Here is a 17,831-nt window from a genome sequence, read left to right on the forward strand (position 1 = left end):
CCTTCTCCCTCCCTTCTCCCTCCCTTCTCCCTCCCTTCTCCCTCCCTCGGAACTATGAGTAATCCAAATTCTATATTATAATAACTTTAAACCTGTTATCCATACAAAAGATTGTTCATCCATTGTGTTCTGCCTTCTATTGTTGAAATGAAATGAACATTTTTTGCTATATTTGTGCTTATTTCAGAATTATTATTTTCTCGATCAGTTGTTTCTATTTATCTTGCATTTGACACTTTAATTCCCAATCAAATAGTTATATTGTCTTTTTTAAAGCAAAAACTTATATTTGTAAAATATATGCATTATAGAAACAAATAATTGCAACAGAAGTAAAATTTGTTCAGTGTCATGTGCCTAAAAAATACGGAACCCTATTTAAGTTATTAATCCTGAAATAATTTTTGTAAGAACAGATTAATTAAACTTTGTTTAATATGTTTAGCTTCATGAAGATCGTAATGAATTACAGCAGCAATTCAACCGGGAACAGTCTGTTCATAGAGAAATCCTCAACAACCATCTTCACAGAAATCATGAAGTAGAAAAGGAGGACAAGAAAGCATTAAAAAATGCAGAGGTATGTAAATAATGACCACAGATGATCTAAAAATTTCACATGCTTGTGCAAATGCAAGTGGTGAGAACAATAAGTTCTATTTCTCAAGCATCTGACCTCTATAAATACTGTACTATAATCTAAGAAATTCAAATTTCTAGGAACTTCAATTTTAACTTATTGCAGATGCTGGAAACCTGAAGTAAATCCGAAAGTGCTGGAGGAACTCAGCAGGTCTGGCACCATCTGTGGAGTGTTGGACAAAGTTAATGTTTCGAGTTTGTTTCTCTCCATAGGAAAAGTACTGGGGGTCCCCGATTTACGAATACACTCGTACTTAACGAGCGCGATCTTCTGCATGGATGTAATTCTAAAGACCCAACATATGAACATTTCCTGTACTAATGGGTGGCTCCTTTGTATTGCCTTGCATTGCTCCAACTTGCATACAAATTGACTTGCTAGCAAACTCGGTAACTGAATCCATTTGCAACCCTTGGACTACCTGTATTAATTGTACACCTTAGAAAAGCAATCTACTGTTGCCATCTGTAGGGTATTTTAAGTGTAGAGCAATTTGCTTCATTGTTTTTGAGAAAGTTTCAACAAAAGGTAACATGACAACATTCTGATGAGTTGTAACAAATCAACCACAATTCAGTTGCAAAGACTGAATTCAAGTCTAATAAAATTTAAAATTTGGAACATAATTTATTATTCTATATATTCATATATAAATTTTTGGTAGTTTGTACATTAGATTATTCTGTAGTCCATTTAAATGTTGTTATTTGTCTCGCTATTGTTATTATTAACTTTCTTGCTCAGTGTAGCAACAAATCTTTCCTGTTTTTATAAGTGTATGTAGAGTTTTGTTATATGACCTCCAGGTAACATACGTTGCCACCAGTTCTTTTCAGCCAATATTTTGCGAAAAGTATCTTCATGTCCTCAATTACAAACTTTTGATATTTCTCTGTGTAGACATCTTCATCCTGTTAGATTTTTTTAAGTGATGTAATGAAGTGATGTGATGTAATGAAGATTGTTGCATGTACAGATCCTGTTTAAAAAAAAACACTAGCCAGTGTGTTAATATATTGCTGCACTATATCATCAAAGAGAAATGCATTATGGATTATTTCTATACACGTTTGAGAGATTGGCTACAAAGTAATACTGATTGATTTTAAATCAATGGACTGAAGAAAATTAAAAAGGATGGATGATTTTCTACCTGCTTAAACTAAAAGTTTGTTGAATTCATGTTGTCATGTTGATAGCAGCTTCTTGCCATTGTAAACTTTATTCAATGTCATTTTTCTGTGTCTTGAAGGTTGTTGCTCACCTTTGTGATGTTAATGACAACGAAAAAGATGTGATGCAACAAAATCATTCACTACAAGATGAAATTACTGTACTTAAACTTGAATTGGATCGTGTCCGTGAACGGAATCAGGAAGAACAGGCAAAGTATTTGGAGCAGATTGAGGCTTTGAAAGAAAAACTAGATGATACAAAAAAGGATTTGAAGTTTAACGAAGAAGCTTTAACTCACACCGCTTTACAATATAATAGTCAATTGAATTCATTGAAGACTGAAATCTCAATGTTAACTTCCAAACTTGAACATGAGAAACAAAACAAAGAAAAACTGGAGACTGAAATGGAAGCTGTCCGTTCACAGTTAAGTATAGCACTTAAAGAATTAGAACGGAGTCAGGCAGCTAAATGTGAGTCTGAACAAATTCTTCAAAGGGAGCATGATGAATGGCACCATTCAGATGAAAAACGGAACTATGAAATTTCCAGTCTCCGTGAGACTAATAACGGCTTGTCACAGAAATTAAGTAAAGAGGAAGCAAAGGCCAATAAGTTAGATAGTGAACTTCATCGTGCAACACTTTCTCTTGCTGAAAAAAACCTAATGTTGGAGAGTGTTCAGAGGAACTTGAATCAGTCTCAGGCTCGCATAAATGACCTAGAACACACCAGTCAACTGCAAAAAGAACAGATAAGCAAATTTACAGTTCGTCAGGAGTCTATGCAAGAGAGATTGGCACAAGCGCAAAGCGAAATTATGCTATTGCGGCAGCAGCTTGAAGATGCACAGAACAAAGGTATCATGAAGGAAAAAGCAGTCACTGATGTTCAGGACCGCTTCAGTGACATATTTTCTAAACTTCGAAGAGATAGCGAACGGCAGATATGTTTAGTGGAAGAGAGGAATAAGGAACTAGTGAGCAAGACCATTGAACAAAGAGAACAAATCTGCAAGTTTGAAAATGAGAAGATAGAGAGAGAGGTACTGTAGTAATTAAGATTTCAATAACTAATTAGACTTTGTTTCTCTCAATTTGAATTTTAAATTCAATTCTCTAACACTGACTCTGCTAGCTTACTGCTAATGATGAAAGTAAAACTTCTCACAATAGATGTTTGATAAAATAAATAAGGGACAATATGTTTTTGGAGTAGGTGGCTAGATACATTTTGGTCTGCCGTTAGGAGTCTACTGTTGTGTTTCATAGTAATTATTTTAAATAATCTAAGTTTAATAATGGTATGTGTGATGTTAGCTTTCAAATTAATTTTCCTTCTTTATATCTTCAATTTATAGGACACGTATTTCCCTAAATACAGAATGCCTCTCAGAACTTTACAACAAATAATCACTGCATGTAGCGATAAGACCATAAGGAATAGGGACACAAGTAGGCCATTTAGCCCCTCAAGCCTGCCCACCCATTCATTAGCATCATGGATAATCTGACATTGCTCATGTCTACCTTCCTGTCTTTTCCTTGTAACCCTTGATTCTCCTACTGATCAAGATCTATCCATCTCAGCCTTAAATATATAGAAGGACTCTGCCCTACAACTCTGTGGCAAGGAGTTCAAAGGCAGTCAACCTTATAAGAGAAAAGTTCCTCTTTATCTCCATCTGAGAATAAAAGGATGCCAATTTAAGACTGTGCCCTAGGCTGTCACATTAGGGGAAACATCCTCTCAGTATTTACTCTGTCAAACCCCTTAGGAATTCTATATGTTTCAATGAAATCACCTCTCATTCTTCTAAACTCCAATGACTTTAGCCCTTGCTGATAAGACCATCCCTCCACATCACATATCATCCTATTGGGGGAAAAATGTGGATGCTGTAAATCTGAAACAAAAACAGAAATTGCTGGAGAACCCCAGCAGATCTTACAGCAACTGTAGAGAGAAAACAGTGTCAACCTTTCAAGTACAGTGACTTCTTCAGAACTGAATTTAGCTAGGAAAAGATAGCATTTAGGCTAATGAACACTTCTTGTTTCCAGGTGAGCAGAAACCCTAACTGAGCCCATCCTGTTCGCCCAATAACTTTCCCACCTAGAGGTCTTTATCAGCCTCCTTACCGTCTTGCTCAATGTTCCCACCACGAGCTTTGGACAATGCTCTACAGCAGTGTCAAACAATATCTGGTTACTGACAAACAAGGCTGCTGCCATTCATGATCTCATCATAGTTGATTGTGTTGATTTTCTGCTTTTGACCAAAGGTAGCAACAACTTGCCTCTTACCAAAGTCCCTAAGCCTGTCAGTTGAACAACTAAACATTCATGATGCTTACTATCCCCACTTCAACACTTTGACCTCGATCCTGTGAATGAACTGCATTCCAAAATTATTATTCTATATAAACTCTTCTACTCGCATTCGTAGATAACCCATCAACCTAATCTTCCATGATCCTTCTGTCCTTGATCACTGACAAAACTATCATTATTCACCATCATACCTTGCTTACAAAAATCCTAGTTGGTATAACATTTGTCATCACCACCCTCATGTACTACAATGAAACCTGGATGCTAACAAAAGCATTAGAAAAATTCAATCAGTATTGCTTCTGCTGCATCACCCAGATTCAGTGGGAATACTGTTAAACAAACGTTAGTGTCCTGTTGAAGTCAGCTCCTCAACGTTCAGGTAAAACTCCTGCAAAATAAACTTCTGTACATCAAATAGTGCATCTGAGTGACCAAAAAGCATTTCTTCTGCCAAATCCTGTTTTCTCAACTCTCAATTGTCCAGCCCTCCAAGCAAGGCTAAAGAAATCACTTCAAAGACTCGTGAAGCTTTCCTGGAAATGCAGCACCATTTGCCCATCAAGCTCCATCATTAATCATTTTAATGATGAGTCAGGGTAGTGGCAGAACAGGAAAGAAATGGAAAGGTGACTCCAGATCCCCTGACCTCATGAGATATCCTGCCTCAAGATACGTGGGTCAAGAGTCAGCCTGAAAATCAATTGAAGACTGTGGCAGAAACTTGTGACCTTGAGTAGGTTTCCTCTTCAAATCAAGGAACGACTGATAACGGCAATGATTCCTTACTATTCATGTCCTCTAATTCAACTTGTGCAAAATTCTGATGCTCGTATTTCATCCTGTATTAAGTGTTGCTCACGCATTATGATCTTGTGGACTTAGTTTAGCTCCTAGTCCCTGAGTTGAATTACATCGGAATATGGGAATTGCTAGGTGAAGAAATCTGGTCCACTATTTGCTTTCCTAATAATTGCATGACAGAATGAAAGTCAGGACATTGACTAATTACGTCTACCAATCTCATATAGATGTGATGAAAAACCTTGAGGTAAACAGCTTTTGGGGCAATAGTTCCAAAGTCTTCTGTTCCTCCCAAACATGCTTATCACAATTACAATCACAAGGTACTACTATATTAACAATCATCATTTTTTTAAGCTTCCTTCATGGTGGGACTTCTTCCTATCTTTAATCCCACCCCGTCCTTCAGCGCCTCTCACCAAATTTGCCAATATGTGGACTTTCCTGTTTTGTTCCCTCCTGCCCAACCAACACCTTGTACACAGTTGGTGGTCTACCTTCAGCAACATAGACCTCCCCCTCAGAAGTTCCTCCCTAAGCCCTCTGCTTTACCTTTTAAAGTTGCCCATAAAATCCTACTCTTTAACCAAGGTTTCATCATTTTTCCTAATATGTCTTGCTGCATGTCAGAACCCATTTGTGCCTAATTATGCCCCTCAAAGCACCTTGCAACACATTTCTAAGTTAAACATGTTTCATTGATAAAGTTTGTTTTTGTGTTCTGCTAATCACTGAAAACATTCTTCTTTAGACTACATTGAGGCAGCTTCAACAAGAGCTTGCTGATGCACTAAAGAAACTTTCAATGTCAGAGGCCTCACTGGAAGTAACTACACGCTATCGCAATGAAACTGAGGAAGAGAAAACACGTTTGCAGAACCAATTGGAGAAGCTTAAAATCGAGGTAAATATGAACATCAAGCAATAAACTAAAATGAAAATAAATGTGAAAGATTCCTACAGTAATTGTGTAATCCAACTGCTCATCAGATTATTTTGAAATTGCTTTTTATTAAAATAATTTCAGAATATCCAACTGAGAGCAGTCCACAAGATCTATCAACATATTTCATTAGGAATCAGATTAATGTTCAGTATGTAAGAATGGCCACCATTTTTTTTTTTGTAAAGCTGCAAATATACTCTAGGTGGAAATCCAGAAACTTGTAACTTTTCTAATGTAAATGTTTAACACGAATTCTCTTATAAGAGGGAGCTCTTGATTCTTTGTCATCAGCATGTTGCACAAAGATGCTTTAAACACTTCCAAATCCCTGACTTTTATTACTTAGAAGGACAAGGATAGCAGCAACTTGGAAAACCACCACCTACTAGTTCCCCTACAAACCACAAGTTATCCTGACTTGGAACTATATCACTGTTCCTTCACTGTCACTGGATAAAATTCTGGAACATCCTTCCTAACCAGCACTATTGGTGTCCCTACACTTCAAAGTCTGCAGTAGTTCAAGAAGGCAGTTCACAACCTTTTCCAAGGTAACTAATGGTGGGCAATAAATCTGGTCTAGCCAACAATCCCTACATCTTGTGAACGAATAAAAAAAAAAGCAAGAACACAAAAGTTCCCACATACTGAGCACAACTCAGCCCTATTTAGTTAACTTGCTTGAGTGTTATTGCAAACTATTTTAAAGGTCCTGCATGCTATAAATGAATAAACTCTCATAACACTAATAAATGCAAAGTTGAAGCCAGCAAACTGTTTAACATGTTGCCCAAAACACAAGTAAAGATTTTACAGAAGTTTTTTTTTGTGATGAAGTAGGATATTTACACTAAATTATCACATTTTTACCATACAGCTGCAGGGCATGCAAGATAGGTGCATACAGTCAGAGAGGAAAATCCAGCTCCTACAGAATACACTGGATGATAAAGAACGTGATTTAATTGCTGCTTCTCAGAAAATGCAAGATGTTTTGTCAACTTCTTCACAGACAAAGGAAGCTGCAAAGCAACTTGAAGAACATGTACAACGGTAATTGTTGGCAATTTTGATGTCATAAAATTGGAGAAAGGACTTCAATCTGTGACTGCATTGTTCAGTCTAATAAACAGCTTGGACCAATTCCCTTATTGGGCACAGTTGGTGATGTCGATGCAATTTTCACTGTACGTTACGCTGGTTTTCAGATGAACTTTTTAGCTCAAGCTTCCACTCCAATGCGTTTACATGTCAGATATAGAGTCTTTCATGAATAAGCACAATTGCAAAAGGCTTTAGAATGTAATTTTCAAAAGATGTGTATTTTGTTTTCAGAAATATGAATTGATGTGTTTAAATTTAGTAAACTAGCATAGTTATCAATACAATTGAATATCAGTTTCATCTAAAGTATTTTTAATCAGTGTCTAGTTAATCAGCTGTGACTAACCCTATTTTAAAGAACTGAAAATTAATTCTGAAAACTGTACAAAGCTGTTTATTAACTAGATAAAAGTGCAGCCTTCTAGTAAATTAGAAGGAATGTAAATGTCTCTAAAAGCTGGATATTAGTGTCCCTGTGCCCAAAATTTCTTAATTTTAAGAGCCTTTCTAAAGCACACAAATAGTGAATTTACACTGGTAATTAATTCGATCTGTGGGCCCGACCAGTTTGCTTGAGTCGGGATATACTTGCATTAGAAGCAGTAAGGAGAAAGTTCACTAGGTTGATTCCTGTGATGAGATGATTATTTTATGAGGAAAGGTTGAGTAGATTGGGCCCATACTCACTGGAGTTTAGAATAATGATAGAATCTTGTGTTTTTCATTAAAATTATCTAAACGTATTTGATATAATAGATGCAAAAAGAATGTTTCCCCTCATCGGGGAATCTAGAACTAGGGAGCACAGGTGGGTGAGAAGGGATATCTTTTCGCAAAGTTGTCGTCTCTGGAATTCTCTACCCCAAAAAGCAGTGGAGACTGTGTCATTGCATATATTCAACAATGAGTTAGACTTTTGATCTGTAAGGGAGCTGAGGTTGTGGGGTCAGGCAGAACAACAAAATAAGACCATAATCAGATCAGCCATGATTTTATCTGATAGTTGAGCAGGCCTGAGGTGCCATATGCCCTGTCCTTGCTGCTATTTCTTATGTTAGAACAAAGAACAATACAGCACAGGAACGGGCCCTTTGGCCCTCCAAGCCTATGCTGACACATTTTGCCCTTCCATTCTGTCTTCGCTTACTGGATTTATATCCCTCCACTCCCTTCCTATTCATGTATTCATCCAGGTGCTCTTGAGTGCTGCTGTTGTTCTGCTGCATCCAGTACCACCTGTGGCAATGCGTTCCAGGCACACACCACCCTTTGTGTGGAAAAACTTGCCTCACCGATTTTCTTTAAAACTTCCACCACCACCACACCCCCTCCCCCCCCCCCCAACCCGAACCTGTGTCCACTAGTAACTGACCCCTCCACCTTGGAGGTGGGGGGAGGGGGGGAGGGGGGGCGGGGGAAGCCTCATACTTTCAACTGTATCTATGCCATCCGCAATCTTATAAACTTCTATTAGGTCACCCAGCGACCTCCTGCATTCGAGTGTAAACAAACCCAATCTATTCAAACTTCCTTCATAGCTAAAATCCCCATATCAAGCAACATCCTGGTAAACCTTTTCTGTACCCTGTCCAAAGCATCCACATCATTCTGGTAGTGTGGTGACTAGAACTGTACGCAATATTCCAAGTGTGGCCGAACTAAAGTTCTGCAAAGCTGTAGCATAACTTGTCTATTCTTGTACTCAATACCCCTGTGAACCTGAACACCAGATCCCTCCACATATCAACACTCCTAAGGGTTCTGCCATTCACCATATAACTTCACACTTGACTTTCCAAAATGCATCAGCTCTCATTTGTCCGGATTAAATTCCATCTGCCATTTTTCTGCCCATGCCTCCGACTGATCTATATCCTGCTCTGTCTTCTGACAATCCTCTTCACTTCCTGCAACTCCTCCAGTGTTTGTATTGTCTGCAAACTTACTAATTAGATCAGCTACGTTTTCCTCCATTTATGTAGATCACGAATAGTGGAGGTCCCAGCACTGATCCCTGTAGAACACCATTAATCACAGCCCTCCATTCCGAAAAGCATCCTTCCACAGCCTTTCCCTTATCTATCATCTTCGTCACTTCCTCAAAAAAACCTCACCAAGTGAGTGAGGCATGACCTCCAGCACACAAAACCATGCTGTCTATCACTAATCAGTCCATTTGCTTCTAAGTTGCATGTAGATCTTGTCTCTGAGAATCTTTTCCAATAATTTCCTGACCACTAATGTGAGACTCACAGGCCTGTCCTTTCCAGGATTATCCCTGCTACCCTTAAACAGTGAGACAGTATTGGCTATTCTCCAGTCCTCTAGGACCTCACATGTGGCCAGAGAGGATTCAAAGATGTCTGTCAATGCTTCAGCAATTTGTTCTCTTGCCTCCCTCAATATTCTAGGATAGGTCCCATCAGGACCCAGGGACTTATCTAACTTAATACTTTTTAAGACACACAACATCACTTCCTTTTTAATAGCAACTTGGCTTAGAAACTCAACAGTCCTTCCCTGAGATCATCCTCCACCAATTCCTTCTCTGGTGAATACCGACACACAGTATTTGTTTAGGACCTCACCTACCTCTTCTAGCTCTAAGGTATTTCTTATTAATCGAGTGATGGGACTTTTGCACACTTTCATTTTGAGCATTCTTATTTCACAAACTTAAAAATTGATGAAGTAACTAAAATGTGACCAACTTCCTAACCCTGTTGTTTCAGATTAGAGATTGAAAATGCAAAATTGGAGTCTGTCGCAAAACAGCAGGCAAACAAGTCTGAACTAATGGAGAAAGAACTTCAAGATACTGCATCAGTACGTATGTCTATCTTTAGATTGATCTGTTTCAACAGCCGATAAACAGAAATTAAGAAAGAGGAGTTGAGTAAGGAAAGAGTCGGATGGACCAGGTGAAGACAAAAGTTAATTAAATTTTAAATCCGTCTTACATGGTCCTGACCCTTCATCTTACAGGTCACCATGCATCAAATGTATGGTTTCTTTGAAAGGACTTGAGGGTTTTCACCTCAACAAGCAAACTGGGCAGTGAATTCCATGCATCGGTCACCGTGTGTGTGAAAAGGATTTTCTTCATGTCCCCTCTAATCCTTCTACCAATCTCCTTAATTCTGTGGTCCCTGGCAATTGAAATTTCCTTTAGGAAAACTAACCTTACCTGCCCACTCTATTCAAGTCTGTCATTATTTTTATTAATTCAATTAAATCACCCCTCAGCCCCTCCTTTTCTAAAGAAAACAACCACAGTGTATCGAATCTTTTCTCATAGCTGTAATTTTCAAGCCCTGGGAACATTCTTGTAAAACTCCTCTGTACCCTCACTGGATTAATGATGTACTTCCTATAATGTGATCAGAAATGTACTCAAAACTTCAGCTACTACACACCTACTCTTGAAATCAGTACTTCACCCAGTGAAGGAAAGCATCCCAAATGCCACCTTTACCAACTTATTATTCTGTCCTAAACTAAAACAAAGATCTGCGGATGTAGAAATCTGAAACAAAAACAGAAATTACTATAGAGACTCAGCAGGTCTGGCAGCATCTGAGAATAGAAAGCAGAGTTAATGTTTTGAGTCCAGTGCCCCTTCTTCAGAACTGACCGTAGCTGGGAAAAGGTGGTATTTATGCTTAAGGTAAAGGTAGGGGTAGGGGGAGTGGGGGAGGAAATGAGCAGATAGGCAGAAATGGAGCCCAGAGAGAAAAAAAAAATGAAAGTTAGGGAGACAATGGAATGGATGATAGCGGATAACTGGAATTTTTACAGTTTGACTGGTTGGATTTATGGATTAGGTTCCCAATCTTTATTTAGTGGTGGCTTTTATGTTTGCTATGGTGCCTGGTTGGGTGCAACTCTAACAAGCTCCATACCATCAGGACAAAGCAACCCACTTGATTAGCACACTGTCGGCTGCCTTCAACATTCACTGCATCCACCACTGATGCTTAACGTTAGTCGTGCATTTCCTCGACAAGATTCCCAATGGTAGCTCACCAAAGCTGCTCCACCAGCAGGAAAAAGCAGCAGATGCTTGTGAACATGTTCCCCTTCAAGTCCCATATGTTCTGACTTGGGACTTGTGTGCCTGCACCCCAAGCACTGCACCAGCTTAAAAAGGCAGCTCACCACCGCCTCCTTGAGGGAAATTATGCTGGCATAGCCAACAATACCAACAATCAGTAAATGAATAAAAGTTTAAGCCATGAGAACATTATTAAGCTCAGTAAGTTAAGAGAAATGGTAGGGTATTGGACTGTTGAATGGGGTAATTGGCGTTGTACTCATGGATACTGTAGTCTGTAGTCTGTTGAGTCAGTCGTGACAAATCCAGCCGACCAAGTATTGGTTACCCGCCGCTTTCTTTAATGCACGCCTCCTTCTATGAACCTTTCCTTGATCTACCCTGCTTCACATAGCCATCCTTACTTCCAACTAGCCTTGGCCTCTTTTTTTCTGCCCCCACTTTGTCCAGTCGCACCCCACCCCAAATTTGTCATCTCCTCTCCTCTTCTCCACCACCCCACCCCAACCCCACCCCACAATTTTGCCTACTCTTCCCCAGAGCCCACACTCACTGCTTCTGACTTGGTGCAACATTCAGGTGAGTTCCCCAGTTTAGATGCTGCATGCAACAATACTTCACTGTAAGGACAAGCTTTAACAGAGATATTCAAATATTTTAAGCAACACTCAGGGTTGAGATTTCAATTACTGGAGAATGATTCAGAGCAACGTTTTGTGAACCAGTTTAGATTTTCTTGGATTGTTGAGTAGCTTTTCACTTATTTAGTATTCCAGATCTGAATCAAATATCTCATGAGATTTTTGATTTGGTGCTTTTGGACTTTGTGGTTTCCTCCTTATGAGCAAATGGTTTATTTGCAAATGTTCATATGATACTAAGGAGTTTTGAAAGCAAGCTGCAAACTAACTGTTGAAATCACTTGTAGAACCTTCTCTGTTACCTAAACTACATGTACATGAGAAGTGAAATGCGCAGTGCAGTTAATTTTGAATTGCTCTAACAAATTAGTGCCACGGATGCAAAACGCCAAAGGGTCATCTTGTGTGCTATAATCATAATTTGTTTTATTTACACTGAACAAGACTTAAGAAATCATTTTCATGCCACTGCATTTATTTGTGGCAGCTATATTGATCTCCAAACCAATAGTTCCAGATCGCATGAAGTCATTCAACCTTCTTGGTTCGATGATTAAGCCGTCTGAAGCTTGCATAGCTAAACAGTGTGTACTTTTGTTAAGCTTGTTAATGCTGATCATCTACAGCTCTACAGTCTGGCAGCAACTTTCTTAAGCTATATATAGACATTCATAAGTTACAACTCATCCTTTAACTAGCTATGTCCTGGATATGTTAGCTAGCTTGGCATCATTTAAATTAATTCCAATTTCCTTGCAAACTAACTCCTTGTTCCTTTTTTCAAACTGTTGGTTCCTAACCTTTAAGTTACTTTAGACTGGTTTTGGAGTTTCTTATAGCATACTGCTGCTGAGGTAAGCCCTGGTCACTGATGCCACTTAATGTCCATAGGGTAATCCTCGATGAAATCCCTTTAATCAAGGGAAAAATGGCTTTTAAATGCTTTTCTTCAAAACTTTTTCCAATTCATATTTTTTTCCCTTGGTATAAGCACTTTTTTTTCCAAAACATAATACTTTTAGAAAATGAAAATGCACCAGCAACCATACACTGCCACATCCTAAAGCATTGTTGTTTTACTTCTCGGACCTAAGTTTGACCTCAGGCCAGATTAAGGTGGTGAAATTATTGCCTTTGTAGCAATCCTGGGATGTCTAGCCTAGACAGAAGGCCTTTCACAAGGTGCTGCACAGGAAACTCCTAAAGAGCCCATGGTGTTAGGGGCAAGGTACTGGTATAGATAGAGGATTGGCTGACTAGTAGAAGGCAGAGAGTAGGGATGAAGGGGTCTTTTTCAGGATGGGAGCCAGTAACTAGTGGATTCTGAAGGGGTCACTGTTGGGACCACATCTACTCTGTTAATGTATAAAATATCTGGACAAAGGAACTGCGAGCATTGTTACTACGTTTGCAGATAATACAAAGATGATGGTACAGATAAGGGGAGGAAGTGGTGAGGCTGCGGAAGGACTTGGATATGCTAGGCAAGTAGGCAAAGAAGTGGCAGACTGAATACATTGGCAAAGTGTGAGGTTATACATTTTGGCAGGATGAACAGAGGCATAGACTTTTTTCTAAACTGGGAAAGGCTTTGGAAATCTGAAGCGCAAAGGGACTTGAGTCCCAGTTCAAGATTCTGTTAAGGTTAACGTGCAGGTTCAGTTGGTGGTCAGGAAGGCAAATGCAATGTTGGCATTCCTTTCAAGAGGGCTAGAAAACAAGAGCAGAGATGTACTGCTGAGGTTGAATAAGGCTCTGATCGGACTGTATTTGGAATATTGTGAGCAGCTTTGGGCCCTATATCTAAGGAGAGATGTGCTGGCATTGGAAGGGGTCCAAAGGAGTTTTACAAGAATGACCTCGGGATGAAGTGCTCGTCATATGAGGAGTGGTTGAGGCCTCTGGATCTGTACGCAGTAGAGTTTAGAAAGATGAGGGGGAATCTGATTGAAACTTACAGAATACTGAAAGGCCTGGATAGAGTGGTTGTGGAGATTTTTCCACCAGTAAGAGACATGAGGCCCCGGGACACTGTCTCAGAGCGAAGAGATGACCCTTTAAATCTGAGATGACATGGAATTTCTTCAGCCAGAGGGTGGTGAGTCTGTGGAACTCATTACCGCAGAGGGTTGTGGCGGCCAAGTCATTGAGTGTATTTAAGACAGAACTGGATAGGGAATCAAGGGTTATGGGAGAAAGCTGGAGAATGGGGTTGAGAAACATCAGCCATGATGAAATGGCTGAGCAAACTCGATGGGCTGAATGGTCTCAGTCTGCTGTTAGATCTTATGGTGTTTTGGACAAAAGCTTGGGCAAACTTTATGGAGATGCTGGACTGCATAACATCATATTCCTCCTTCCAACCTCAATGGTTGTTCCAAAGAAACATAAACTTCAGTTCCACCACATTTAACACTAGATTGATTGCAGGAGTTGCTGGAAAGATGGCATGGTTTGATATCGGTTTGCCTTTGGACTCCAGTACAATTTTTTTTTTTGGATTAGGATTTACTCCCTTAGCCTCTAATCTCCTGAGGTATCTACAGAGCTGTGGAGCTATTCACCTATAGCTGGGAGTTTGGTGTGTTCACCTGTCAGCGTGCTTGATTGCTGCTTGTTTGGGGGCCCAAGTCTCCTCCAGGTTCTTCTAAAGCTTTAGCCGGAAGTCGCAAGGGACCTAGTTTTCATGTATCACCACAAGAAGATTTGCCATTGGACAGGAAGAGACTTGTTCGTATTGTTTCTGACAGTGGTGTAGACTGAAAATGAAAAGCAAACTAGTATACAAAAGGGAATCCAAGGTAACATTTCATCTATTAGTTAAACCAGTCACATTGACCTACAGGTCATAGTTCATTGTTCTTTGTGGGCTTGGGTATACACATAAATGCAACCAACAATTGAGCACTACATTCACTGTTTCTGAGGATAACCGATACAAATTGTAACATTTTGTATTATTAAGCTGATATTTTGCATGAAATTCTTTTAATTTGAAGTCTGGGGAAGAAGAATGTTGAATTATCACAGCATGTCACTGGAATGTGCAGTACTTTATGCCCTGTTCACATGTTACTGTTGCATTGAAGATTCACCAGTTAAGTTTTTTTCAATGCATAGCTTTATACCTTTTCTGTTTTATTTTCAGTACCTTTCCCTGGGGAATCCCAAGGCATTTTCTTTCCCTTGACTATCAAGTCTTTACTTAAGGCCTTGTTATTTTGCAGTGATCCTAAATTTAGGGGCGGTAGTTTTCATTCCTTTGCTTGCAAATGGATGATAATCAGGCAGGAAATGATGTTATTTATTCCAATGTTATTTCAACAGGTCCGCACTCGTCTAGAAGACTTGATAACAAGTTTACAAGGGGTAAAGGTTAACTTGGAAGATCAACTCGGTCAGGAGGTCTGATATTTCCTTTACAGTGTAATCTTGATATATTTAGTCCTGCAACCAAAACAGCACAGCTCGTCATTATCTCTTCATTAACACTTAAAATGACTCTAAGGTTTTAGAATAGATTTGTAGCTCGGGTTGTGGATGTTGTGGTTAGTTGGCTGGCTGAGCTGGTTTGTTGTTTTTCCGCAGACATTTCATTACCCTGCTGGGTAACCTCATCAGTGCAGCCTCTGATGAAGCACTGTTATGTTTTCCCTCCGGTTATTTGAACTCTGGAGTCCGTTGAGCTGGATTACCTCACTTCCAGTTTTCCTTCGCGGTGGAGTGCGATAATGAGAACCACCAATTCGACTGGGACAACACCAAGATTCTGGGACAAGCAAAGCAGAGACAAGCATGGGAATTCCTAGAAGCATGGTACTCCACGAAGAAAGGCATCAACAAACACATAGAGCTCGACCCCATTTACACTCCACTGCGAAGGAAAACCGGAAGTGAGGTAATCCAGCTCAACGGACTCCAGAGTTCAAATAACAGGCGGGAAAACATAACAGTGCTTCATCGGAGGCTGCACTGATGGTGTTACCCAGCAGGGTAGTGAAACGTCTGTGGAAAAACAATGAACTAGCTCAGTGAGCCAACCAATATCAGCTTAAAATGACTGATTTTATTTCTTAGCTAGAATAATTATATCTTATACTAATATAGTTTCTGTGCTATATTTTAATATCTTCTAAAAATGAATTTCTCAGACTTCTAAGAGAATATGCATGAGAATATCTTGAAACCTTTAGATCTTATTCTATGAAAGCTTTCACAGTGTCTCTTGCTTTTGACTCTTTAAATACAGATTGTCAATGTCATCTCTAATATGTAATGAACTGATGATCTTGTGTATAGAGGGTAAAGAATTTACATCTTTCTTGTTGTGTTCCTGTTATGCATATTTGATTAGGTGCAAAAACAAACTATGTTATCACAAAGTGTGAAAGATTCTCATCAACTGTGGGAGGAAGAATTGAAAACACGATGTAAGCTTGGACTTCGACTTTCTCAGTTGGATAAAGAAAAAGATGATTTGGCAGGGCAGGTAAAAACAAATTCGGAACCAATAGTTTGCGACATATTGCTCTTCTCATATCATGAAATTACTTTACTTTTTTCATGAGTTCAAATTTAATGATATTGGTTGTGACGTAATAAAAAGAAGCTACTACAACTTTCCCCAGCTGCCTTTTTTCACAGAAAGGGATGAGCAGTAAGTTGGTGTGTATATTTTTTGGGTGACACTAGCAATATATTTTATCAAATTTCAGCATTGTAGGATGACTTGATAAATTTTTAAATCTAGGGTTTATTTTCATAATTACATTGAAGAAAATGGCAAAATATTGCTCGGATTTTGCATTGAAAATAAGTGATGTCATCAATGCCGATAATATCCTTCTCAGCTGCCTGTGTGTGCAGCTGCTCCAAGAGGCTGCATGATCATCCATTCCTAGCATTGACTTCTGGTTCTGGAATTCGCTACGACACATGGCCCTTCGAGGTCTGCACAAAAGAAAACACCGTTAGCAGAACACTGATGCTGTCCTTTATACATGAGCAAGTCAGACAGCAACTTGTACAGCCACAAATGTACAATTAAAAATTAAAATTAAATTGCTGACAGAGTTGCCCTGCTGTACCAGAAAGCCTGCTGTACTGGTTACGTGCAATTCCTGATTATGGCCAAGCAAGTTCTCTGAAAATTAACCTTTTATAATTAAGTAGTCTTGTTCCTTCAGAGTTTTTGTTATTGTAAACTTTCTTTTCATTTACTACCACTCTTTTATTACTGCTGTCTCTTTTATTTCTCCCCCTTGATTATATTTTTCTTTCCCTTTATTTTACTTTCTGCACACAAATTAACTGTTCTAATGGATCCTCCCTTATGCATACACATTAGACATCCTCAAGATGAGGTGTAGCATCCAACTCTTCTTTAAAGTTACTTTCCACAGCTGGGACTTCTACCATTTGGGAGAACAAGGGCAGCTAGCACAGGAAAATGCCACCAATAACATATTTCCTTCCAAATCATTCTCTCACAATCCCAACTTGAAAATATATAGAAGCTCCTTGACCATCACTAGATCAGAATCCTGGAGCTCAAATCTGACAGGATTGTAAGAGTACCGTCGACATATGGACTGCTGCAGTTCAAGAAGTCTGATCACAATCACTTTTTCAAATAAATTAGAATTAGGGAGTTGTGCTGCCTTATTCTTTGAACAATTTTTGTGTGAGAATCAAACTTAGCATCTCTATAATTTGTAATATGTGAAGGAGAGAACAAATGTGATCTCAAGTAGAAATGCCTATTAAGGGAATAAAAGACCATCATCTAAACTTTGTAGATCTTATAACCAATCTTTTTAGTGTTTGTTTATATTTGTTAAAAGCAAAATGGCCAAAGAAAGTATTAAAGTGATGTTACCAATGTGGTATATTGCTAAATTACAGGTATTGATTCATTCATACACACACGCGTGCGCACGTTCAAAAAAAGGTGATTTGGCAAAGGGCAAAACTAGAAAGGCAGGTCACTGGTCCCTGTCCACAGGATTTGCTAAAGTGATCCTTTTGCTGATCTGAACATTGCATCTTGGTCTTTCTTCTCCAGGTACTTATAGGACAGATGGCAGGTTCACACATGTACCTCTGACTTGTTGATGAAAATCCAAGGCTT

The 17,831-nt window shown here is 39.0% G+C and overlaps 1 protein-coding gene across 1 annotated transcript; it reads left to right on the forward strand.

Annotated features, from left to right (window-relative positions):
• Positions 1–445: 445 nt before the first annotated feature.
• LOC125481743 (ankyrin repeat domain-containing protein 26-like) lies at positions 446–16,214 on the forward strand (the record flags this gene model as incomplete). The annotated part of the gene is made up of 7 exons (XM_048593648.1): positions 446–580; positions 1,896–2,864; positions 5,708–5,860; positions 6,780–6,955; positions 9,739–9,832; positions 15,029–15,106; positions 16,056–16,214. Coding segments are annotated over 7 exons (1,764 nt in total), but the record flags the coding sequence as incomplete, so codon positions are not given.
• Between the last annotated feature and the right edge of the window lie 1,617 nt (positions 16,215–17,831).

This window comes from Rhincodon typus, unplaced genomic scaffold (genome assembly GCF_021869965.1).
Source record: "Rhincodon typus isolate 14 unplaced genomic scaffold, sRhiTyp1.1 hic_rhity00003393, whole genome shotgun sequence".
NCBI lineage: Eukaryota > Metazoa > Chordata > Chondrichthyes > Orectolobiformes > Rhincodontidae > Rhincodon > Rhincodon typus.